At 33.1% G+C, this 26,440-nt stretch overlaps 3 protein-coding genes across 11 annotated transcripts; 2 read left to right on the top strand and 1 right to left on the bottom strand.

Moving 5' to 3' along the window:
* LOC106067451 (uncharacterized) lies at positions 1-10,117 on the top strand. 4 transcript variants are annotated; one of them, XM_056036106.1, is made up of 6 exons: positions 1-115; positions 286-327; positions 2,121-2,175; positions 5,791-5,941; positions 7,129-7,300; positions 9,149-10,117. In XM_056036106.1, exons 3-6 carry the CDS (start codon positions 2,160-2,162, stop codon positions 9,305-9,307), a joined length of 498 nt encoding a protein of 165 aa, XP_055892081.1. In that variant the 5' UTR covers positions 1-115; positions 286-327; positions 2,121-2,159; the 3' UTR covers positions 9,308-10,117. The 4 variants fall into 4 exon arrangements, with proteins under 4 accessions (XP_055892081.1, XP_055892080.1, XP_055892079.1 ...); XM_056036105.1 differs by lacking the exon at positions 2,121-2,175; XM_056036107.1 differs by lacking the exon at positions 1-115 and having other exon boundaries at positions 213-327.
* A 173-nt stretch (positions 10,118-10,290) lies between these two features.
* LOC106067450 (uncharacterized) lies at positions 10,291-19,699 on the bottom strand. Of its 4 annotated transcripts, XM_056036100.1 has the most exons (7): positions 19,384-19,698; positions 18,257-18,390; positions 17,356-17,471; positions 12,897-13,101; positions 12,241-12,420; positions 11,027-11,142; positions 10,291-10,945 (listed from the first exon to the last, which is right to left on the bottom strand). In XM_056036100.1, exons 3-7 carry the CDS (start codon positions 17,444-17,446, stop codon positions 10,902-10,904), a joined length of 636 nt encoding a protein of 211 aa, XP_055892075.1. In that variant the 5' UTR covers positions 17,447-17,471; positions 18,257-18,390; positions 19,384-19,698; the 3' UTR covers positions 10,291-10,901. The 4 variants fall into 4 exon arrangements, with proteins under 4 accessions (XP_055892075.1, XP_055892077.1, XP_055892078.1 ...); XM_056036102.1 differs by having other exon boundaries at positions 18,289-19,699; XM_056036103.1 differs by lacking the exon at positions 18,257-18,390 and having other exon boundaries at positions 19,384-19,699.
* Positions 19,700-19,833: 134 nt separating this feature from the next.
* LOC106067452 (uncharacterized) lies at positions 19,834-26,307 on the top strand. 3 transcript variants are annotated; one of them, XM_056036648.1, is made up of 3 exons: positions 19,834-20,122; positions 21,050-21,578; positions 25,635-26,307. In XM_056036648.1, exons 2-3 carry the CDS (start codon positions 21,251-21,253, stop codon positions 26,066-26,068), a joined length of 762 nt encoding a protein of 253 aa, XP_055892623.1. In that variant the 5' UTR covers positions 19,834-20,122; positions 21,050-21,250; the 3' UTR covers positions 26,069-26,307. The 3 variants fall into 3 exon arrangements, with proteins under 3 accessions (XP_055892623.1, XP_055892622.1, XP_055892624.1); XM_056036647.1 differs by having other exon boundaries at positions 19,834-20,163; XM_056036649.1 differs by lacking the exon at positions 19,834-20,122 and adding an exon at positions 20,252-20,837.
* The last annotated feature ends 133 nt before the right edge of the window (positions 26,308-26,440 follow it).

The raw sequence follows: 26,440 nt of genomic DNA, 5'->3' as shown, positions 1-26,440 counted from the left end.
TTCCGCGATATAATTCAATCAGGCACAATGAAAAACAAACTAGGAAAAACAAAAAACTCGTTTTACAAACAAGACTCATTGAAAGGTCAAGGAAATATATAGACTATACATGAACGTAAGTCATTAATTATCTTTGTATTTAATACAAATATATCTTTTCACTAAGATTAAGCAGTAGGCTCTATTATTAATTGTATAAATTTAATGTTATTTTTTTCATAAAACAATAATTATTAGGCAATAACATGTTAATATTTTCATACAATGCGTATCAAATTCTTGTAGAATTGTCTCAAATGGCTGATTGGGACCTAGATCTATATATTGGTAAGTTTAGTAATGTTATATTTTACTTACTTGTTTCTCTCTTTTCTCTTTTGGTCTCATCATTTCTTTTGTCTTCTTTCTCTCCATTTCTATCTCGTTAGGAATGTCCCTTTCTCTTGTTCTATCACTTCGTTTTCTCTCTCTCCTTCTGTTTAGCTCTATCTTTCTCCTCTTATGTTTATCTTATAGTAAAGTTTCCCTTTCAGACCTTGTGATCTATAGGGCAGATGATGTAAAGGGCATCGTTTCTGTGACATACGGTTAACGAGTGTGTCATGTGGCCAGCACAAGAACCAACCGCCTTTACTTTTCCCCAACTAATGTCAGGTACCCATTAGAGCTGTGTGGAGTCAGGGGCGCCCAAAGATCCCGAAATTTAAAAAAATCCCAGTCTTCACCAGGATTATAGAGCTCAACAACAACAGCAAAAAAGACTGTTATTTAATGGATACCAGCACATATAGAACTAGAAGGAAATGAGAAGGCTGACACACTCGCCAAGAGTGGGAGAACAAACTCACAACTAAACATTGCACTCTATCTAGAAGAAATTAAGAAAATAATATTAAATAAAATAAATGAGAAATGGACAAGCTCTCATCCAAATCATAAGAAAGAGGATGCCTATTATAAGCTATCCCGACAAGATCAACGTCTAATATTTCGACTCAGGACAGGACACAACAGAATGAGACAACATATGTACCGTAAGCTCAAAATTGGAAGTAGTGAAATCTGCCCATGTGGAGTCTCACCAGAGAATTCTGACAATGTCCTTCAAAACTGTTCTCTTTACCAAGAGGCCCGTATACGACACTGGCCCCAAAACACCCTAATAGAAAGAAAACTATATGGAGAACTCCCTGAGTTGGAAACCACTGCGCAGTAAATCTCATATATTGGTCTAGTCATCTGAACGCTCCAACATAAAAACGAGAACGAGGAAGAAGACCAAGATTCGAACCCGAGACTCGCGGTTCAGTAGCCAAGCGCTTTACCACTCAGACACCGCGAATCTTATCTTTATCTTATCCTCTGTACTAATTTCTTTCTCTCATTGCCTCTTCTCCTCTTTTCAGTGTCTCTTATTCAATGTTGTGCCATCAAATGAGCATCTATGTCTAAGTAATACAAACAAACCAAAACAAGAAACAAAAACGGCTTGAATTCAACACATCCCAATTATTGTGCATGACACCGCCCCTCTCCTGTGAACAGAGAATGAAGTCACTTCCAACAGGAGTCATGACCCAGTGCAAGGAGAGACGCTCCTGTTTCTGTTGGTTTTGGACGTCGTTGTGTCGCAGCTTGAGAAAAACACAACACAACTATTTGTTTTATTTCAGGGATCTCCAAACATTGAAATAAGTTGTCTTTCTTCGAAAAGGGACACAACCGGTGTGTCGGTTTTTTTTGTTTTTTTTTGTTTTGAGTCCCAACAATTATGTCTCAGGGGACCCTTGATCGAGCAAGTGCTGGTTGATTTTTTTATTTTTTTTTTTGGAAGCCACTAAACAAACAAAGGCTATGATTACATTCTTTTACCAAACACTGGCCAGTCTTTTCATTGTGCTTGAGTAACATCAGGGCACTGAATATAAGTTTCAACAAGTTCATTATTATAGTATGAAAGTGTATTGTAGACTGCATAACATCTTTGTATTGTAGACTACATAGATCTAATTGTGCATTGCAGACTACTTAGATCTAATTGTGTATTTGTTGACCAACATAGATTTAATTGTGTATTGTTGACCTACATAGATCTAATTGTGTATTGTTGACCTACATAGATCTAATTGTGTATTGTTGACCTACATTAACTGCAGACGATGAAGAAGCATCAAGGTAAGAAACAATGAATGCTCTTCCTTGTGAGGGTATGTGTTCGTTTCTAATGTAAGTTAGTTAGACTTCGGCGCTCAGTGAGAATATATGCACTTCAATCAGTATCTAGACTTTCTAGACTAAAGGGATAGTCTAGATATTTTCTTTTCTCTGTGAATTCCCAATGCACTTATTGATGGCTATACAAATTCCGCTGGAGACACCAAAACTATAAATCATAATTTTAAACTAGACTAGATTGTGTTTAGATCTAGACATCATCTTTTTTTTTTTAGTATTTCATAGTACTTCCTAAACCGAAAATAGTAAAGCTGTAAATTTTTTTTTTTTTTGGTTCTATGACATTTTAAACTTAGGAGAGGAAATAATATGATATGCTAAATTGTATACATTATTAAACTGTTGTTGTTTGAGTCACGTTTGAAGACATTTCAATAAATACAGTCGTGCAAAGAATGCAAATCCCAGTGTTTTAAATATTATTTCTATTACAAAATCTTTGTTTTAAATAGTGATCAAACTCATATACTGAGATCAGTATCACAGCTTATCTGGCAATTTAGTTAATTTACTACTTCACTGCTTGATTTATTTTCACTTAAAAATGAATTTTTTATTTTCAAGTTTGATATGCAAAGTGTTTTATTTCCATGGCTTTCGAGACTACCGTTAATGAGCCTGATTTTTCCAAATCCACAGAATGACTTCTACATACATTTTTTTTTACTGGTATCAATACATAAAGGGTATTCGGAGCATAAATTGTCTTCTGAAATAGTTGCAGGACCAACCAATCCTTGCGTTCATTCAAATTCTTCAGGTTGTACTGTATGTTCTTTGAAAAATAAATCGTCCTTGAACTTTTTAAATTCTGGTTGTTCCAGTTTTTTGTCTGACTCATATGTCATTTAGATTACTGTAAATATAGTATCTAGAAATGGAGACAAGTTTTTAAATTGAAAGCTTATTGTCTATTATTATTTGTAACTTTATAATGGTGTGCATAATTTGTTATAAAAAATATGCTATTCCCCTTCTTTCAATACATAGATCTAAATTTAGATCGAGGTAGCCATCCCCTGGTATTTGAACACATTCTTTTTTCTTTCGTGCGGATTCTGATCTGGCATTTCCTAAACTAGATCTATAAGTTCGCAGACTTTCTGCCTGCATCTTCTTCCAATTTCTTTTTTTTTTTCATTGGCTATGCGTTTTTGTTGTTGTTTGTTTGTAAAATGTTTTTACATGTTTCGGATGCGGCTCAACGAAAATCGCTTAGATGGATATTAGAACTCAGTTACAGAAATCGGCCCTCAAACAAAGAAATCCTATGCCGAAATGTGACTCGACCACTTAATGACCGAGCGTTGCATGACATATTTCGGGACATATCCTCCGACAGAAAGAATTACGAATACCAAGAGCTGCTATGACATGCAGCCAATATGAGAATGCGCAAACTGGGACATCCTCGTATGACTTGGTGCCACACTTTCCTGGAGGACCTCAAAGTAATGGATACCAGGTGGAAACACTGGAAAGAGGCTTCAGACATTGCCAATGACAGATCTTTGTGGAGACAAATCTCCCGCAGATTGACTGGGGATGGCAGCCGCACGGGCAGGGTTCAACTTTGAATCCGGGACCACCAAGGATCACCGAAGGACAATCCAGAGCGCATATCGCACGACCAAACCTTGGACAGTGGATATTTCTTGGCGGCTATGTTGATATTAGCAAAATATTTGTTCAGAAAGGAGGAAATGTTTCTGTTGAAAGAAACGATTACCTCAATAGGTGAAAACAATGAACTTGAGGTTTGGAGACGCCCAGCGTGTTCATGTCGTTGAATTGTTAGACCTCGGATCTCTCTTGTTATTACATTTATAACAGACGTTTTGGTAAGGAAGCTGAGTCGATGTTTTACATGAATATAGAATTACCAATGTTCGGCTCTTTCTCTCTCATTGACCAGGCTTTTTTTCTTCTACTACTTCATATTCGCCATCGTGTTTACGTTTTGTGACTTCAAGTCTCTATCTCAACAAGTTGTGAAGAAACGTTTCAACGTAGACCTTCAAAGAAACAAAACATTACAAGGATACAGATGGGAGAGACAAAATATGTGTTCGAATGTAGTCTTCAATATATGTGTTCGAATGTAGTCTTCAAAATATGTGTTCGAATGTATTCTTCAAAATATGTGTTCGAATGTATTCTTCAAAATATGTGTTCGAATGTATTCTTCAGAATATGTGTTCGAATGTATTCTTCATAATATGTGTTCGAATGTATTCTTCAAAATACATGTTCGAATGTATTCTTCAAAATACATGTTCGAATGTATTCTTCAAAATATGTGTTCGAATGTATTCTTCAAAATATGTGTTCGAATGTATTCTTCAAAATATGTGTTCGAATGTATTCTTCAAAATACATGTTCGAATGTATTCTTCTTATTTGCATCTCATTATCATTTTCCCCTCATTCTTATCAAACAAAATAATGAATCGAAGTGTTCAATAAATAATTGTAAGTGTAATGAATTTATATATACAGTCATCATGTCTTGGCCATTTTCGTTGACGTCACTTTCTTTTTTTTTCTTTTCCTTTTTCTCTTATTTGTTCATTTCTCTTCTTTTCTCTTTTTCCCCCACAAACACACATTTTAAAGACTTTGTGGTCGTAGCTCTGCACTATTCATCAACAGTTATAGCGCATTTTCGGGGAGGGAAGGGGTAGTAAAATCAGTTCATGTTTGTTTTCCATGGAACTCGGGAGGCAAGAATAAGAGGACCATTGGAAGACTTGGGGAATCGGTGCGAGTTTCTGCAGTAATGGCATGTCTTTTGTTTGTTTATCAGATCGTGTTAAAGCAAGATCAACTAAATCCCCTGGATTTATCGACCCAGATACTCAGAGCAGGACAAGGTGGACATCCTGGCATTATGTGCGCAATTAGATCTATATTCCCGTACTTTTCAGCGAAATTATGTTGAATGTGAATTACTGCACGATATGTATTGCTTCTTTAACACTGTGATGAAGAATTCGATGCTGTTTTCTTTAACATCGGGACGTGAATTGATTGAAACGAACATATTTCCCTTTCGTATATAGGCCATTGCAGATTGTAAAACTAAAGATATATTAAGTCTCATTTTCATTAACTCGTGGGCTGCCCCTGAGGATCATCAAATGATACAGCTGGAACGAGCTAGTCGATCACGGAAAGATTGGGACTATCAAGTATATAAAGACTTTTTAATCTGTTTAAAAATGGTTTATGTTAATGAACAAATAAGAAAAGCAGTTATATATAATTGTATCTGGAAGAGCAGAGGAAGGCTTTGCACCGACGGTCAGAGCAATACTAAATGCGACATAAACTTTAAAGATCTATAAGATATCCTCGTAATAAAAAACATTTTACTTTATAAAAATGTACTAAAAAGCTACGGAACATATCAAGTTGTACCTTCCGGTGCCTATATAATTAAAATTTTTATTGACATTAACAATCACTTTCTCACCCTTAAAACCTCACCACTAAAAAAAAAATGTGAATTTAAAACAACTTAAAATCAAAGAAAACTTTTTCCATTTCTCATAGATAGTGCTTCACAACAAGGGAGAGAACCAGGAAGTACCTACTTCTCTTATGGTGGACCTGCTACCTCAGATACTTTAGGCTCTGCTAAGCAACACTATGGCCACAGCCGTATTCATAAGAAAGACTCGATGTCTGCTCATTCTTCATGCAGGTAATGACAGGCACAAAACTATCTTGGCAGTGGCGTAGCTAGGATTTTGCCATCATTTGGGGGCCCGGGGGCATTGACCTCTTGGGCGGGGCTGCATTTTGCATAATATATAATATTAAATGTAAAAAACACTCATTTGGGGCCCCCTCAAGTGGGGGGCGGGGGGGGATTTCAACTTCTTCCCCTCCCTCCCTCCCCCCATCCTAGCTACGCCTCTGTATCTTGGTTGTATCATGCTTCCATCTGTTGCAAACATACACTAGTAAATAGATTATTGAATAGCTTAGTAAATTATCTTTCTTGGATGTGAAAGCTCTTCTTTTTTAAGAAATACATAAGAGTCCATACAGTACCGGGAGGTATAATTATTTTTTTAAGTGGAAAAATATGTTATTTTGTTTAAAATCTTTAGAACATCATTCATTCACCCTTCACAAAAGAATGCTTAATACATTATATTAACAGTAACATGTAGGTCTAACTCACAAAGACACTTATATGTCTAATTGTCTTTAGTGATATTCATCAGGTTATTTCTGGAATTAGACATTTGTCTCCCTTAACCTTTTTTTTTTTTTTTTTTGGAGATCTTAATTGCTATTCAGAAGTAGCCTATTGCCAAATATTATATAAACCTAGATCGAATTCATGATCTATTCTTCACCATTCTGAAGTTTTATAGGCTCTATATGAACGTTCTGACATTGGAAAAAATGTTTTAATTTTTTAAAAATCTTTCCTATTTAAACTACTCTAAACTAATTATAGATAAATAGATCTAGATCTAATCTAATCTACTCTGTCTATTCTAAATACACGCACAATGCGCATGCGTAACAGTAGTCCCCATTATTAACAAAACTGATCTGCGTCGAATACGATAGAAGAATCTATAAACAAAAAGCGATTTCATTGGCATTGTCAAATACAATCAACAGGGCAAATGGACAAATAAATAAAACGATGCCTATCCATCATGCAATGGAAAGAATTCTTCGGATGATTTCCTTACCTGCCTTCTGCAATGAAAATAAAAAATAAATAAATAGACTTCGGTTCACTTTATGTTTTAGAAATCCAAATTTGACTTGAGGGTCAACGACTGAACCAGAGCTACTAATTAAGGTTAAGATGTTAACTGCTGTTTTAATTCGTTTGTAACTAGACTTGAATTCCTTATTTTTTAGCGACAGAGGCGAGACAGAGGTATCTACCATACCAGCCAGATCACGCTCCTTCTTAGATCCTAATGGACTGGTTATGATGACCTCTCATGGTCCCGTGGATGGCTATTCACATTACGCGCACACAGTAACGCCCTTTGAAAGCATTTTGGGAGAACCTTTAGAAAGATTCCTAGTAAGTAGCTGTCTTTAAGTAAACGTCTGCTAACCACAGTCCGAGCTAGCAGCTTTTTTTTTAAATTTGAAGTTTGCTTAAAGCAAACAAACAATAAGTAACACAAGAATTAACTGTATATACATACACAGGCCTGGTCTAAATTGATATAGGCCGAATAGTCGTTCGGTTAATTGAATATGTTATAAATCCTTGAATGAGAGCAATAATCTTAAGAACTAAGTTATTTGAGTTCTAGTAGCCTACTGACGAAGCAATTACACTATTACAAAATACATTTTGTAATGAGTAGGCCTACTCATACAATGATTCCAGGTTGAACCAATCGGTAAAGCTAGCCCAAACGCAAGTGTCTAAAGTTATGGAACTCTTTTTCCCACTGTACACAGGCGCCAACAGTCCTTTTTGTTTTTAGAACAACCAGGTTTGCAGTTCAAAATTAGCAAGTATCTATTTTCCCCCTATTTCAGTGTTCCTAACTTTTGCTAGTGACGTTTCATAGACCAAATAATTTACGTTTGCGCCCCCCTTCCCCATTAGCCAGCTAGGTAGTCTGAGGTAGCGCCGTAATCTCCCTCAGCGAAGCCAGGTACTCAATCCCTGAGCTTAAAGTTTAATTCATTCTGAGCTTCAGAAATTCATTCTCCTTGAGTCCAAAAGGCATTTTTTTGTTGTCTTAGTAACAAGTTCCCGTTGCTCTATCATATTATGCCTAACCATTATCACAAGGTTCAACATTATTTTATATACGTAAATATTGTTAGGCTATTATTGTCTTCATACACTTTATGAACTGCAATGAAGTTTATATTCGCAACACTATTACACTCTTTATTACTAATTACATGTTTTAGTGTGCTTCTTCTTCCCAGCTTTTTGCTGCTGAGCTGTCAGCTCTTTTGCAGACTGTGCCAAGGAAACATAGTGTGCTGTTTTCTTCAGCACTGCCGTACAGGGTGTTGGTTATGTTGGGCTGTAGTGGAAGTAGGGTCTGCCTAAGGTGGATTAAGAAGGGGGATTGCTTCATGCAAAGCCTGTTTTATCTTTTTTTTACAAAATAGAACTCACTCTGTCTGTCTGGGTTTAATCTTTAACACGTTATTTCTCCATTTTCCATTCTCTGATCAAGTTGAAACTTTGTACTAGTATTCATTGTCGATGACAACACATCAATCAATAATAATAAAAAAAAAATAACCAACTATTTAATCATTTAGTCGTAATTAATTACTATTGCTTATATAGAAAGTGTACTTTGCTAAGGGGAAATAAGCCTTGTGTAGAGAATTCGGTCATTCGCTTCAAATTCTAAACAAAAGTCTACGACTGTATAAAACCTTCTATTTTTATAGTCCTTAAATCTCATATCCCCATTTCAATTAACATAAATGTGTCCCAATATTAACTATGATAATACAAATAAGCATCTTGCTGATGCTGGAAACTTGTCAACATGGTTTAATTGTGGACCATATGCTGACAGAAAACACAACAACTTAAAAATACGGAGAATAAAAAATACACTTGTCCTAACTACTTGTGACACCAAGCACTAAACTCTGTTCTTGTACACGTCCTAACTACTTGTGACACCAAGCACTAAACTCTGTTCTTGTACACTTGTCCTAACTACTTGTGACACCAAGCACTAAACTCTGTTCTTGTACACTTGTCCTAACTACTTGTGACACCAAGCACTAAACTCTGTTCTTGTATACTTGGACTAACTACTTGTGACACCAAGCACTAAATTCTGTTCTTGTATATATCATTACCGGTAGTGATAATAAACTAACACATGGTCAAACCATTAAATTGTGATCGACATGTGATTTTATTTCTGCACAGAACCGACGCTACAGCAGAAGTCCATACCTTCGCCAGCCACCTACAAGATTGAGAAATGTGGTCATACTCATGGCAAGTCTTTTCATCGTGGCCTTGGTGGCTGTCATCTTCACTGCAGTTTACTTTGGTCAAGGGTTCGATTTCAGGTCAAGGCTATAAGTCTTTTTAGTAAGGCTTGTCCCTTTTATTTGTGTACATATCATGTCTCTACCCTTGGATGCTTGTATTTGTTTACAGATTTACACATTGTAGCAGTGGTACATGTATTACATTCATATTGTACACAGAAAAATGTGACTGTATTTTTGCCATATGAAATTAAATGAGGTTCGAACCCAAGTTAACAGTGAAATACACATTATTAAGTCAGCCATGTCCCTTCTCTTCAAATAATTCTTTGACCATAACTTTAAACATGTTATACAACATAGTATGTCATTTTGTTTTATTTCACAAAATTGCTATTTTAAACTTAAAACAAGTGTAAATCTTCAATTATAAGCAATTGTTAAGGGAAAAAAAGCAAACAGGTTTATCAATGTAAAGCTAGTCATAGACACACTGTAATAAAACTCAAAATGTGCTTTGTTTTGTTTTTTTAGTTACTAAGATTAAATAGAAAAATAAAAAAGACAAACTTTATTTTAGGATACAGGAAACAGTCAAAAATATTTATTTCATAAAGACCATTCAACAAGTTCATTGACACAATGTTTACACCAAGGTTTACACTTTTGTTACAACACAACAAAATATGGATTTAAAAAATAAATAAAAATTTAATTGAAACATAAAACAAACATCTGGAAATTATTCTGTCTTTAATTTGTGTCTGTGAGTGAGCTGTGTATATCTTTATGTATATCTACAAGTCTGTAAGTCCATGTATAAAGAGTTTTCAATTGTTTAAATAATAAATTTGTAATCAGTAGATTTTTTACTGTAAAAAAAAAGAAAAAAAAAAGGAAATGATACTGGTTGGCAGATTAGAAATATGAAAAGAGGAGATAAAAATTGGATCAGACTATCACAAACATATCTGGTCAATTCAACTCTTGAGCATTTACATGCCAACACAATTTTACTGATTTACACATCATAAAACTAAAATAGTTCTCCTGTCCATAATTCATCAAGAGCAGAAGAAAAAAAAAAAAAAAATTATATAGACCGAGTTTCTATTGTGTTTAGACCCCAAAAGTGGAACCCATGCATTTATTAAGGAGTGTAGAATTGGTTGGTCATTGTGATGGCCTAATGAAATGAAACGTTTAAAAGCTCATTCACTATAAATCTCTAAAAAGAGATAAAAATTACTTACCTTGGGGTAGCTCTAAAAAAACAAGTCAAGATACTTGACTTTACTGGACAAATGGTGTAATTCAAAACAGTACACATTAATATTCTATACGGTAATAATTTGGAGGAAATATTTTTAGAACACTTATTATATTTGTCCCTTAGAGGAATGTCCATTATTCTATATTGCTTTGAGTAAAAAATTTTGTATCTGAATCCTAATTGAATAAAACTACTAACTACTATTTAGGATCAAGTTCTCAGTAGAACTTTAGAAACCCAATCAATGATAACATCAAGCATGGTCAAGGGTCTAATGATGACAAGCAGCAACAGTCCAAGAGACTAAATAGTTGCTTTTTTTTTCTCCCCTTTCTCAACATATTAAAACACAGTACTGACTGTCTTCAATAGCTTGATACTATTGATTCAGTGGTTGAACACATTGAAACCATCAAATCTTTTCTTCTAAAAAATACTTCGTCTGTTCTTCACAATCTGAAAGAGAAAATTCCAAGACTTAAACAAAAGTCAGCAAAAAGGTTATTTACTGGAATAAAAATAAAAAAATTAACTCACCTTTTATTAAGTTTATTAGTGACGGCACACCTTCCAACCATAGATCCTTAAGATTGCCAGAGTTAAGAACACTTTTATCCATTAGATTTTCCAAGAAGAACTGACGAGAACAATAACTACATTAAGTTAAGAATAAAAAGTTCATCACTTCAAATGAAAACAAAACAGTGAATGCTAAAAACAAATTTCCAGAATGAGATGGAGGCCCACTGAATGATAGGCATTTTTTTTTTGGTATTATGTGTGTTATACTATACATAGTACATTGTGATCACTTTAACTTATCTTTAATAAAGTGATTGGTAACAAGTTGTACAATATAATTATAGCTTTGTTTAAAGTCAAAAGTTGTACATCAAAAAGACAATATACAAGAAGTTTGAACTTGCTTTATAAAGAAGTTGTGTCTGTTATAAATATATTAATAAATATCTTGGAATATTACAGAAAATTAAAAATATGTTTATTTTTCTTTTTTTTAACAATACAATTTTGAATATGAAATATTAAAATATTGATATTAGCCATGGCATTTGTTACTGTTATATATATACAGGGTGACCCAAAAGTAGACTTTATTTGAAAATTCAACACTAGAGCTAGAACAGCTGGAAATACATTATACCTGTTAACATAAACAATTTTATCTCTCAGGTGCTCAAAATATTCTCCTTCAACATTGCAACATTCTTCAAATATCTCCACAACACTCTGACACACAGTGCAGCACTGTAAACCTACTTTTGGGCCAACCTGTATATATATACTTTTTTCATTTTAATCCAAAGGGTGGTGACAACAGCCGTCACAGATATCTTCAAATTAAAATTATTTTTAGTAATCAGAGGACATTACTGCTCAACACCTGCAAGACTTTGGAAAATTCTGCAGTGGACAATGTTAAAGGGACTACATGAATTGTTTCAGAATTCTGAGGGCCAGAGAATAGCTATTAGCCCATGATAAAAATACTCTTTTCACTTTTGAATAAAAGATTGAAAGATTTGGGCATGAAAACACTCATGTCCTGATGGATTTATGTTAGGATACAAAACTTTTCACTTTTGTTTGGAAAGTCTGAAGCACTTACAATGATTGGACAGCAAGTTGCAAGATGATAATGAAATTAATCATAATTCATTATAGAGCTAAAAAACTTAAGGCTTTCCTAAAGATAAATAAGCTTTGAAATCACATCCATGACAAAAGGATACATTTCACGGAAAAGTCTTTCAGTGTCATCAATCCAACTAAACATAACAGATAGTGGAGGAACTGTTGGTTGGCCAGTAGTAAGGAGTGAATGTGATAAATCTGCCTTGTACTTCTTACACAAATTCAAGACATCCCACTTGACTTTGTAAGCCAAATGATGCTGCTCCTTCAAAACCTCTCTAAATTGTTAAAAATTAGAGGAAAGAAAAATGTTTGCTTTACACATTAATATGAGCTGGAACAATAAAGCAACTTTACAAAATATACTTAACATAACATCTCTATAAAAAAAAAAAAAAAAAAAGAACATTTCAATTGATGCAAAAAAAACAACAACAATAACATTTATTGACAATGATGTTTTTGATTAAATAACCATTAAAAAAAATCACTTTGAATTTAGTGTCAAAGATCTCCTAAAGTAATTAAAATTAATAATTATAAACAAAGTATTTCAACAAAAAATATACATTTTCTGAATGTTTAAGAATTTAAATTATCTGAAGAAAATTTCTACACTACAGCCATATTTTTTTTTAGAAAGAAATTTATATGTGTATGTAACAGAAATTAGCTAGCAGCTATAAAGTTAAAACGAATCAAATGGAATTTTTTTTATTTTATAACAATTCTAATAATAAAAAAAAATGCATACATTTGATCCAAAATATAACCAACTTTCACATCAATTTCTGAAGAAATTTTCACCTGCATCCTGGACAACAAATCTGGAAACTGGCAAGTAAGCATCTCTCCCCTTGTGTCTACCTGTAACAATGACTCCAACTGCTCTAGAAGATTAGAGAGAGATGCTACTGATGTTTTGCACATTGCTTCACATTTTTCTAAGCCAACCAAGCCTAAATGAAAATAGACATAACTAAGTATCAACATTATTTATAGATCTTTCTATATTTAGTCTATTAAATATAAAAGAACAAAAATTGGGTCCTCAGCAAACACAACTCTGCTCAAGTCAGGGTTTAAAATTGAGCCCCCCCCCCCCCTGATAGGCAGCCAAGAGGTTTATGCCACTCAGCCACACATCCCACTTACAAGTGTCACCTTGATGGCTTTCAGTTCATACCCTGTTTGCCATCATCCTCTGTAAGGATAAAATAATGTTTATTACTGAAAGAATGTTTGTAGTTGACAAGTCAAAATAAAGAGTATATTTCATGACTAAATTTAAGTTACAGGCACATTTAGAGCAGTGCTTCTACCTGCTCTGAGGCCTGACTGTTCTTTGGAAAAGACCTCCTCAGATTTTCTCTTGAATCTGTTGAGAATTATTCTTAGCATTATCTTGCTCGGGTGACTGATCAAACTTTTCTATAATTTAGGCACTGTCTCAAGTTTCCTTTCCTGAGCAATCAAATAATTAATGATTGGGTCCATTCTTTTGGTCATGGTTTTTCATCCCATATTTTCTGGTATATTGTCCTAAAGCATTTAGTTATATGTGAGCCACTGTGTTTTTACATTTCTGATGGTATGGTATCAATTCCAGGTGACTTATCACCTTTTACATGATTTTATTGCTTCCTCTACTTCTGACTCTAGAATTGGAGCTTCACAAAGTTCTCTGTTGTCCCACAGTGTGTTGTTGATAAGACTGTAATTGGAATTTACATCAAAGTTATCCAGATCTTTGCAATATTCTGTCCATATTCTAAGCACAATAATGCTTCTTAAGATAGAAGAGTTTCATTGTTGTTTTCAATCACTGTGGTTCTAACTTGTCTAGTGTTGGTTAAAGCTTTTAATATTTCAAGTTTTTTTGCTATTGCCAACTGTTTAAACTTCATTTAAGTTTATTAAATTTAATTACTACACTTCTTAAGCTATCTAGATTATATGTAAAAATATATTTAAGTACTGTTTACTGTTAGAAAGAAAGATGTTATATAAACATAGTCTTTGTCTTATTTTGAAGTCTCAGACTAGACAAGTGTTTGTTAACCCTGATATAATTGTTTATGAAAGCAAGTGTGAGCAAAAGTGGGCTTGCTTTAGGCTTTTTCTGTAACATGAACCTGAAAAGTTGTTAAAGAATTAGGCCAAAGGAATACAAATGGTAAGACAGGATACAATGATCCAAGCTGAATACTCAAAATGCTTTTTATGCAATACCAGTAAGAAAAAAATTGATGTTTAGAATGTTATTGCAAATAAAATAAATTGTTTTGATATAAATAAATAAATGATTTTTATTGGTTGGTTGTTTAATTATTTGTCGTAACTATGTTTAATTATGTCCAGTCTCCTTTTTCTGCATTGATAAACAGTGTGTACAAATGTACATATGCCTAACCTGCAACCGCAGCTGTATATCAAGGATTGGCCTCTTTAGTCACACAAGAAGTTGCAAAGGGAAGAGATTGTCTCTTGAGACATAAAATGCCACAGGACAAATGTACACATGATGTAATTAGCTAAATTGTTGACAATGGACAAAATCTTTCCTTGACCTACTGGTACTCCTAAGGTCCATTACATCATAACCTACCCACATAATAATTTTGTGGAATAAAATTCTGACTTCGTATATAAAGTTTGAATTGATATTTTAAAGTTTAAATGTTTCACTGCTATTATAAAGATTAAATGTTTCACAGCAATTATAAAGTTTGAATGTTTCATCGCTATATTAAGGTTTGAATACTTTACTGCTGTTATAAAGTCTGAATGTATCAGCCCTATTACAAGTTTCAATGTTTCACTGCTGTTAATCTCTTTTATAAAGTTTTAATGTTTTGACGCTATTATGAAGGTTGAATGTTTTACTACTATCATAAGGTTTGAATGTTTTACTGTTATTATAAAGTTTCAATGTATTTCTACTATTACAATGTTTGAATTTTTCACTGCTGATAGAAAAGTTGAATCATGAATGTCTCACTGCTATTAAATTCTTCTTCTTCTTTTTCTTCTAGCCAGCTTTATTGCTGCTGAGCTGTGAGCTCTTTTGCAGACTGTGCCAAGGAAAAAAAGTGTGCTGTTTTCTTCAGTTGTTCAGCACTGCCGTACAGGGTGTTGGTTATGTTGGGCTGTAGTGGAAGTAGGGTCTGCCTAAGGTGGATTAGGGAGGGGCATTGAAAGAGGATATGGTTTATGGTTTCAAAGGGGTGGGCGCAGTGTCTGCAAAGGGGGAGTTGTGTGGAGTTTATTTTGTTCAGGTGGTAATTTAATAGTGGTGTGTGTGTCCTGTTCTTAGTTGGAAAATTGTAGATTGTTCTATGCGGGGGAGGAAGTTAATACTGTCCAGTTTGTTAGGCATAGTCATTTCTTTGTACATGGCTCTGCCTGTGTTTCCTGATGCCCATTGGTTGAGCCACTCCTCTTTGTGATTGTTGACTAACATTGACCTTAGGGTGAGGTAGTTAATAGGTCTATCTGGTTGTTCCATAGATGAACCTGCCTTTGATAGCTTATCTGCCTTTTCATTTCCCATGATGCCAATGTGTCCAGGGATCCACTGTCGTGTGATATTGATATTTAATTTTGATATCATCTGATGGATTATCACAATTAGTGTTGTCAACTCTCTTGGGCTGTTTGAGGTGCTGCTGTTAAGTGCTTGCAGAGTAGATTGGGAGTCTGTAAAGACAACAATATCTGATGGTGGTTGCACTCCTTCATATAATTTGTTTTCCACTGTCTGTAGTGCTATGATAATTGCCTCAATTTTCTGTTGTTGTTGAGCTTTATAATTCTGGTGAAGACTGGGATTTTTAATTTCGGGATCTTTGAGCACCTCTGAGTTTACCCAGCTCTAATGGGTGCCTGACATAGTTAGGGAAAAGTAAAGGCGGTTGGTCGTTGTGCTGGCCACATGACACCCTTGTTAACTGTAGGCCACAGAAACAGATGACCTTTACATCATCTGCCCTATAGACCACAAGGTCTGAAAGGGGAACTTTACTTTACTACTTACTTAGAGTAGATTGTGAGTCTGTAAAGACAACAATATCTGATGGTTGTTGCACACCTTCATATAATTTGTTTTCCACTGTCTATAGTGCTATGGTAATTGCCTCAATTTCGGCTTGGAAGTTTGAGCAGTAATCACCACAGGGTGCACTTATCTCAAAGTGTTTATATTTAGGGAAGACCAGGAAGACACCAAGACCAGCATTGATGGTGGCTTTGAAAGCCGATCCGTCTGTATATTATATATATGGATAGCAGTTTTTTGATAGCTTTCAATTGTTTCAATTGTGCCTACTTTGAGCTCCAGTGGAATTGATTCTTTTGTTAAGTTGTTATTTAGTAAATGTGTTTTGATGGTTGGTTGTTTGTAGTTTAGTCCGGGCGTAATGTTTGAAAATCTTGTAATTTTTTCTCTGTTATTGGGTAGTGGTGTTTTAGGGCTAGTTCGTCAGTAAGTTGGATCAGAGTCCTTTGCTTTTTTTGGTTGTTTTTCCTATTTCTCTGTCTTAGTAATTTATTAGGATGATCGTCCTCCAACCTTCTGTATCTCTCAATAGCTTCTAATGCTGCTCTGTTGCGCCTTAACTTAAGAGGTTCAATATTGGAGTCTATTTCACAGGCTGCTGTGGGAGTAGTTCACATACCTCCACTAATTAGCCACAAGGCTTGGTTTTGGATTGTGTCTAATGATGATTGATAGGTTTTGTTGGCAGCTACTTGTATGGAGAGACAATTATAAAGTTTGAATGTTTTAGTGCTATTGTGAAGTTTGAAAGTTTTACTGCTATTTTGAAAAATGTTTTACAAATACCGGTATTAAAAAGTTTAAATGTTTCATTGCTATTATAAAATGTAAAGTTTTATTGCTATTAAAAATGTTTCACCATTTTTTTAAAGCTGGAATGTTCTACTGCTGTTAATTGGTTTGAATGTTTCACTGCTATTATGAAGCTGAAAGTTCCACTGCTATTTTTCTATACTATTTATTAAACAATATAATACTATTCAGTACTTATCTAAATCTATAGATATAGTATAATATAGATATAGATCTATATAATATATAGATCTATATTCTTTTATATATATATATATATATATATATATATATATATATATATATATATATATATATATATATAAAATACAGATGTCTATAGAAAACAATTCTCAAAACCTACCACTAATAAGTTTTTTGAAATATTTTTGCATCAGTCGTTTTAATGCACTGGCTCCTTTGGTATCACCATCAAAAGAATTAACCATGTCCATTTTCAGTAAAAAAAAATCTCCAGATCTATTGGAACACAATATCAATTTCAATAGAGTGATGAATAGAGCTAATAATTAAAAGAAGGCCGGATTTAAGCATGTGGAGGCCCTACACTTTTTCGAAAGCTTTAATAAAAATCCAATTATTAATAAAAATACTAATATCTATAAGCAAGCCATATTATAAAAGAAAGAGGATTTGTAAATTTAATTTAATTTTTCTTCATTTAAAAAAAAAGTTATTTAATATGCATTTTAGAAACAAAAAAACTACATTTTTAGGGTTTACACAATGTAGTAAATTCAAAGTACATTCAGGAATATGAGCACACTTAAAGTGGACACTTTTTACCCAAGACAGTGTTGCCAACAGTAAGATTTAAAGTATTGTTGGTAAAATGTGAAAAAAAAATTTTTTTAAAGGCCTGCTGTTGACCTGTTGAAATATGCTATAGCCCTGCCTGCCCTCCCTTAAATCTGGCCCTGAGGTCTAGATCTATTCAATATTGTTTTTAAAAGAAATGTAAAATAAACTATGGTCATAATTAACATAGGTACTATGATTGTAAGCCTATAGAGTTAAGTAATAGAACTCTGTAACTGTTACAGTCTGTATACAATATTGAATAGATTTAGAATGTATTTTAATAATTAACTAAACTAGAACTAAAGTCAAAAGTGTCTAGATTAATAGTCTTAACAAGCAAAATATTTTTTAAATCCTTTTTAAAAAAAAAAATACCAAAGCTTATCTAAAGGGGAAGAACTTCACCCTTAAAACTATATCAATAATGTACACAAGTTATTTACCTTATTTGACCTCAAACAAAGTAATTAATTACCAATAATTAATTGACTGATTGGTTATTTTTTTAATTGATTCTGGTTTTGATAGGCATAATAGGTGACCATTAGGTACAATAAATACTTGTTTAAAGTATCAACTTGATTGGAGAATGCATGAGGGAGAAATAGTGTAAATAGTGTTAACAATTATTTAAAGGGGTTAAAGCTAATAAATTTAGCCATATCTGTGAATACTGATGGATTAGTTTCCCTTGTTGGTATCAAACAAAAAAATTAATTACTAGTAGTAACTGACTAACTTGTTACTTTTTTTTTATTGATTAATGTCTTATCTATGCCAATGAACAATTGTGAAAACTTTCAACTTGATACGAGAATGGGTGAGGGACAAATAATATGTATGTCATGTACACACTTTTTACCAGACAGACAGATAGACATCTAGACAAACAGAGTGAGTTGATATTGTATAAGCTTTAAACAGCTTTGCAAAAAGACTATATAACAAAAATGTCAAACATTGCGTTAGGTGGCCGCATGGAAAATGGAGCATGGCCACCTCAAGAATTATCAAAATAATGTTAGATTATTAAGCAGGAAAATGAGAGATGACAAGCTACTTGAATTGAAAAATAGTTTTAAAAGGCTACAAACATTATTTGTTAAACTGACAATACTAGTAAGTCTGCAGTGAAAGCCAGCTACATTTTGTCAAACTTAATTGTAAGCCATAGCAAATCACTTAGTAAAGGTGATTTTTATTTATTAAGGAGTGTGTCGTTGAAGCTGCTGAAGTTATTTATCCAGAAAAGGTGAAAGTATTTAAAGAAATGATGTTAGCTACACTGTGGCAGATAGAATGAACCACATATCATGTCAGCGCAAACAATTAAAGAACAAATAACTGATTTTGAATTCTACATCTTTTCTTTGGCTTTCGATGAGTCAACTGATGTAAAGTATTGTAAAGCCAAAGGGTATAGGCTATAGCACAGTTGGCTATATTCAGACATAACTCATAAGTGACATAAGCCCATAAGGCCTGTGAAAGGAATATTAAAAGAGGAACTACTAGAGCTCTATTCCATGCATAACACCACACTAAATGACTAATCACTAAGCGAGGGTACCTTTGAATCAAGTTAGATAAACTGATAAATGATAATCATAAAGCTAATTAGTCTAGCAACTCAACACAACAGATGAGACAATGAGATGATCATCTGATTCATCATAATTAAATTGATAATATTAATAATAATCATTATTAATTTAAGAGTAATAATTAAGAGGTATGCAAAGCTGCTTGCAAAAATAAAAGAGACTGATAATAATTATATAGATCTAGATCTATTCTAGGGTCTAGACTCTTAGATCTAGAGTCTAGTTCTAGAATCTATACTCTAGAATACTCTAGATTCTAGACTGAAGTAGAATAATAGAAGTAAAATCGAAGTTGTTTATTTTCGTAAGTCGTGATCTTTTCAAGTTCAGTTTTTTACTAGTACTATTGCCAAATATAGCAAAAACAGATCCTTACAGATTCTATTATATTCTAGATCTATATCCATAAATGTCAAACCATCATAATATGATCAATCGATTTTGATTATTTATTCTTTTTATTTAGGAAACCAAGATAACTTTACAGAGCAAATATAATAATTAATAGACTTAGATCTAGTCTATCTAGATTATAGATCTAGACTCTAGACTGTGTAGAAGAAAAACGCAAAACTGTACACATAAACAAAAATATGTATATTTGGCAAAAGTTTACAAAAGGTGTTATTATGATTATTTGTAGTGAATAAACTGAAAGTGTCGCAAATAGACTACATTCTTACTTAGTCATTCTAATGATTCTAGGTCTATATACTTCTGTAATCTATGGTCACTATAACTAGGGGGTTAGATCTTATCTTCTTATCTTATAATATAATACAGACGTTACTTCAAAAAAGAAGATGATTACGTCCTAGTACCTACGCGTCATGCATTTAATGATAAATCATAATAAATGATAAGAAAGTCATGCATATTATAATTATGATTAATATGAATGAATGAATGATTAACCAATGACTCAAATTCTGCCAAATATAACAATATTTAATCTAGATCTTTATTAATCTGTAGACATGGAGACTAGACACTAGACTTGACTAGACTCTAGACTTGAATAGACTTACTTATCATGACTTATGACTTATGATAGGTACTTTGACAAAAAATTCAAAATAAACATAGGCCTATCATATAACAGCAGAAACTATCTAGTTAATAAGTTATCTAGAGCTTGCTGAGAGGTTTACATTGATACCAAATTTCTTTCTGTGTTATATAGGATTATAGGAGTAAAGTTATATATATGTCGTTTTATGTGTAGAAAAATGGTAGATGACTAAAGAAAATGTAAAAAAAACTGATCGAAAAAATGAATTTTCGTCTTTATCTCATCATAACTTAATAACCATAATAGATAGAAGCTTGAAATTTATAACACAGCTACCCCATTATATGATTTTTAATTTGATTGTTTCATCTCACATACAGCTTACATTCATTCACAGCTAATCCAATGGTTTGTAAATTGACTTCGATCCTTTTTCTAGAATACCGATTGGTAGAAACTTCCTCAGCTTTTTAATATTTATAAATATAATGTAAAATAACACATTTATAGCATTCTCTCCACTAGGTTGATCAATGATAAGCCATTAAACAATGCATTTAAATCATTTATACTTCTTACTATAGAGTAGTGTTAGAAATCCTTTTTTTTTCTATACTTAGGTACACAAAATATAAAAGGAAATCAGCTTATTAAGGCAAGTTTGGGCTCATTCTGATGATGTTAAATGAAGTCACTCCATGATGTAGCGACGTGTGGCGCCAGACATTAGCAATTCTCGTTGATAATATGAATCTAGACTTACATTTATGATTATGAAGTCATGAATGCTGAATCGTGTGAATGGATTTTAAACTACCAAAATGACTGGTAATTCTGGTGCTGTGCAAGAAAACTTTGAGACTGATACATCTAAAACCAATCTAATAACCCCACAGACACAATTAACAACACAGTTATCATTTCCCAATGATTCAGAAGTAGAAACAAATCAAACATTTTCTAATGATGACAGTAGTTTTAGTATAACAGATACCATAGCAGCTATTGTTTCTGCAATACTAGCACTTGTGTTTCTCATTATGATTGTTTGCCTCATCCAAGTCATCAAGAGACGAAGACAAGAACGGCAAGGAAATAGGCTAAACAGACAAGTTGTTCATACTATAACATCTCAAACATTTGGAGCTAGTAAGTTGGCTTAGATATATATAAATAGACAAAGCAGAACTGAACATTAATATAATAAGAATGTTTATTATCAAGAACGAAGAAGAAGAAGAATGTTTATTATAATTTAGGTAAATTTCTATTATACTTTCCAACAGTGCATGTAGGCCTGTATAAAGTCAAAAAATTCTTTTTTTTCATCAACTTATGTTTTTATCTTTATCTTTTTGATCTTTATTATAATATATATTAATTATATATAATAATTTCAAACTTTATATTGAGGTAAAAGTAAAGTTCCCCTTTAAGACCTTGTGGTCTATAGACTAAGACTAAGACTGCTTTATTGATCCTTACGGAAATTTGTTGTGATTACAAGGACTCGTTTCTCATATAAAGACAACACAACAGAAAAATACACATAAATACAACATAAAGAGTTCATTCAGCGACTACACACAGGTATCTTGGTGCATTTCATGTTCCCTGATCAATGAGTGGCGGTGATAGAGTCTGACCGAGTGAGGTACGAACGAGTTTTTGTACCGCTCCGTTCTTGTTTTGATTAACAGCAGTCGCCCACTTCGCAACGACCTGGCGTAGTTCTGATGGAGCGGGTGGCTGTTGTCTTCCTAGATTTTTTCGATTTTTCTTAGGCACGTTTGTTCAAAAAGTTCCTTTAAATGTGGTAATGTTGTGAGTGTAATTTTTGATGCTTTTTTAATGATGTTTTCTAGACGTCACAACAGTTTAGATGAGGCGTTGCCTTGCCAACAACTTATTCCTTATGTTAGCAGATTTTGTACAGTCGTGCCGTAAAATGTCTCAAGGATCTTCTTGTTTAGTTTAAAACTATTGAGTTTTTATAGAAAAAAGAGTCGCTGGGCTGTTTTCTTTGTCAGAGTTCCAAGGTGGTCTTCCCATGAAAGCTTGTTGTTGATGATAATGCCTAGATATTTATATGCCTTTACTTGTTCTATAGATGTAGTGTTTATTTACAGTTCACGTATAGTTTGTTTTTTCTTTCTAAAATCTATTATAAGTTCTTTAGTTTTTGTTACATTCAGTTCTAGAAAGTTGTCGGTGCACCAGTTTGTAAACTCTTCTATCGAGCTTCGATACTGAGTTTCGTCTCCTGAAATATGGTAGTATCATCAGCGAATTTAATGAGTTTAACTGAGTCATAGATGCTTCTTATGTCATTAGTGTAAAGAGTGTATAGTACAGGAGAAAGTACACAACCTTGTGGAGCACCCGTACATAGTACTCGAGTTGACGATTTGGTGTTGTTGACTTTAACATACTGGGGCCGTTGGGTTAAAAAGTTTAGAACCCATGCTTGTAAGTAAGGGCTTACATTTAAGTTACTCAGTTTGTTTATCATTAGATGTGGCTGTATGCTACTGGGCGGAAATCATTTAAGCAATCTAATTTTGGTTTCTTAGGCACTGGTATGATTTCTGAAGTTTTCCAGATGTGTGGAATTACGCACGTTTGCAATGCAATGCATATGATGTAAAGGTCATCTGTTTCTGTGGCTTATGGTTAACAAGGGTGTCATGTGGCCAGCACAATGACCAACCGCCTTTACTTTTCCCCATTAAAGCTGGTTGGACTCAGAGAGGCCCAAAGATCCCAAAATTAAAAATTCCAGTCTTCACCAGGATTTCAACCCAGGATCCCTTTAGCCAAGTGTTTTGATCACATGTGGCTCCTTTACAGTGCATGTGTATAATATGAAACACTATTTATTAATTATTGTTTTAAATTGTTTTCTTTTTATATGCATATTAAATAGATTTTTTTCTCTTTAAAAAAAATTATACATTTTTTGTAAATGTAGGTAATTAGTATGACAGAAATTACTTAAATTAGTAATACAATTTTGAAAAATATGGTAAATAGTCACCTCCCTTACTAAATAGTCTCCTGTGTTTTTTACTATTAATAGTGAATAGTTGTAAAAAATGGTGTATTTTTATGAAAAACTGCTTGCATAGTTCATTTTAAAAATTAAATTTTTCACTTTCAGAAAAGAAGAAACTAGCCATTTCATCAGAACTTTGAAAAGTCTAAAATATCATGTTGTCGGATATTTGCTCAATTCGATACTTGCTTTTCTTAATATTAACACCACTGCCATCCAGAGGGAGGTTTGGGCTAGGATATAATTATCTTCAAATCAGAAGGAACATCCAAAACATGTAAAACAAACACAATTAAAGTATAATAATGCAAGTCTCATAATATTTAATAAATTTAGGAACTTGATCAACAGGAAAGAACTGTACTCACTTGGCCACCTTGTACCATTTGAAATGGTATTTAATAAAAAACAAGATTACAGTGGCGACTCCCATAGGATCCCTATAGGATCCACCTATTTGCAAGGAATATTCAAGACATTATTTTGCTTTGATTATCAAAGTTATTATGTTTTAAAGACTCATTTGGCGTTGGAAATAAATAAATTTCTGTAAAATATTTTACATGTTTCGGATTTTCCAAGTTAAAGATAATATAAATCTTAAATATAAATCAAACCTCCCGATGAACGACATGGATGGCAGTGAGCAGCTATGAACCTGGGACCGTTGAAATAATCAGGCCAGTCCGCTAAGCGCACGACCAGCCATTGCTGTTAACTTAATAAAAAACTAATAGACAATTATTGATAAAAAGATATATTACACATTTCAGGCATGACTACTACCAAATATGTACAATATGTCAGACAGCGACTTTAGATAATCTTTTGGCATTGTTTTGTAATTAAAAAAAAATATAAAAGAACAGCTTGTACCTTGACAACGTCTGCTCCATTTCCCAGCGCAGTTACAAAAAAAGCTATAGGCATTTTCATTTAAATGGAACTAGGATAAGGATGTAGTTCTACCTAAACTAAACTGAACAACCTATTGTTGATATTTTTGAAAAAAAAAAAGTCATTTGACATACATTTGTTTTAAGCTGAAAATATGGAACGATTTGATATCGATAATTAAACTATAGTGACGTATTGTCAAAGAATATAAGTGTAATGTAAGTCAATGATATGATTTCAAACTATCATTTCACATAATTTATTTTTCATATAACGATTTCTGGAACAACTTTATAGTTAATGAAATATAAGTCAGTATAGAGATTTTCATTTAGCATTTATATGCTATTTACATTGAAAAACCAAACAACATATGATTGATGGTTTTCACAAAACCATCGGGAACAATCTATTATAGATACTTAAAACTATAGAGATGTTTCAGAAGGAACATTAAAGGTTAAATCAGATTGCCAATTGCTTTTAGTGTTGTTTTTTTAATCTTAACGTGACGGACAGACCGACCAACAGACAAAGTGCACAAAAATAAGCGGCTTTTATCCTGATGGGGCACTAAACAAAAAATAAATATAATCTGATTATTTAAAATTTTTTAAGGAATTAGTTTAGCACTATATCATGCCGTGGCGTTACGCTACTGCACGAAAGTCACTGCATGAAAAGTCCATTTTAAAAAATTTGCATAATATTTACATACAAAGTGCATTCTTAGCCTTTATAAACAAAAAAATGTTTTCTTTTAATTTTAGCAGCTAGTTGACCAGAAAAAACACCTTTAACTAATATTTATATTTGTTGTGAACATTTCTTTTACATTTTATAAATATATTTGACTTAGTTATACTTAAAATACACAAAAAATTGTCGTTCTTTGTTAAAATATTTGAGCATTGCCTCCCTTACATTTACGTAATTGTTTTAGAATTGGTGTATTTTTATGAAAAAATCGGTTGCATAATTAATTTTATAAATTAAATGGTTTGCTTTCAAAAAACCAAAAGTAGCAGTTGCACCTAAACCTTTCAAGCCACATCGCATGGTGAAATAATATTTTTCATATCTCGTCTAGTTTTTGAGATCCGAGTGTGACAGAGGGACATTTTGCACAATTCTAATAGCGTCTTTCCCCCTTACGGGGGCCACTAAAAAGATACCGGTACATAAAATATTTTTTTAAAAAGCATGTTATTTTCTTTTGATTTATATAATTTCCAAATTCATATGTATTTCAGATTTAGGTGCCTACCAACATGTGCCTATTTCAAATACTTTCAGTTGGGAGAGTGTTACATCTAATCAGCCAACACCCTTATCAGCTGATGTGGTAGATGAAGCAGAATCAGCTGATCACTTATCAGGAAGAACATCATGTATTTCACTGTCATCTGAATCAGTGTTAGTTACAGCCATTCTTCATCCCAACCCACCCTCAGCAGGAATAGATGGGTCTGTAAATCACCATCCTTCATCTTATAGAGACTCGTCTTTAAAAGTTGACTCAACTGACTGGCTTGCAAACTCTTCCATTATGTCAGCCCCCACCTCTATACATATACTGTCTAATTCTATGCACAACAGAATCTTATCAGATGCTTCAAGCTTAACAGATGAAATTAACTCTGACAACGTTGATGTCTCTAAAGTACCATCAACAAGTTATGGATGAGAATAAAGACTTTAAAATATATTTAAGTGAACAACTTTTCAAATAAAAAAATGTAAATACAATTTTATATATTTATTTGTAAAAGTTTGGAAAATATTGAACTATTATTTCTTTTGAAGATCTTTTCTCAACAAAGTAGTTTTTCTATTTCTATTTTGACACACTCATTTCTAAGAAGAACAGCTGATAAAATCTAGTTGATCTCCTAATAAAAATGAATCTAACTAATCATTTATAATGAGATGACTTTATCTCACTAAGTTTTATAGTACCCGTATAAATTGATTTATAAATGAAAAGGAACAATACAAGGAGAAAATCATTGCTAGCAGCAAACCATCTGCAACATAATAATCCTTCAATTCCTACTGC

This window comes from Biomphalaria glabrata, chromosome 7 (assembly GCF_947242115.1).
Source record: "Biomphalaria glabrata chromosome 7, xgBioGlab47.1, whole genome shotgun sequence".
NCBI lineage: Eukaryota > Metazoa > Mollusca > Gastropoda > Planorbidae > Biomphalaria > Biomphalaria glabrata.
Note: the sequence above shows the minus strand (reverse complement) of the source record. Positions and strands in the feature narration are given on the sequence as shown.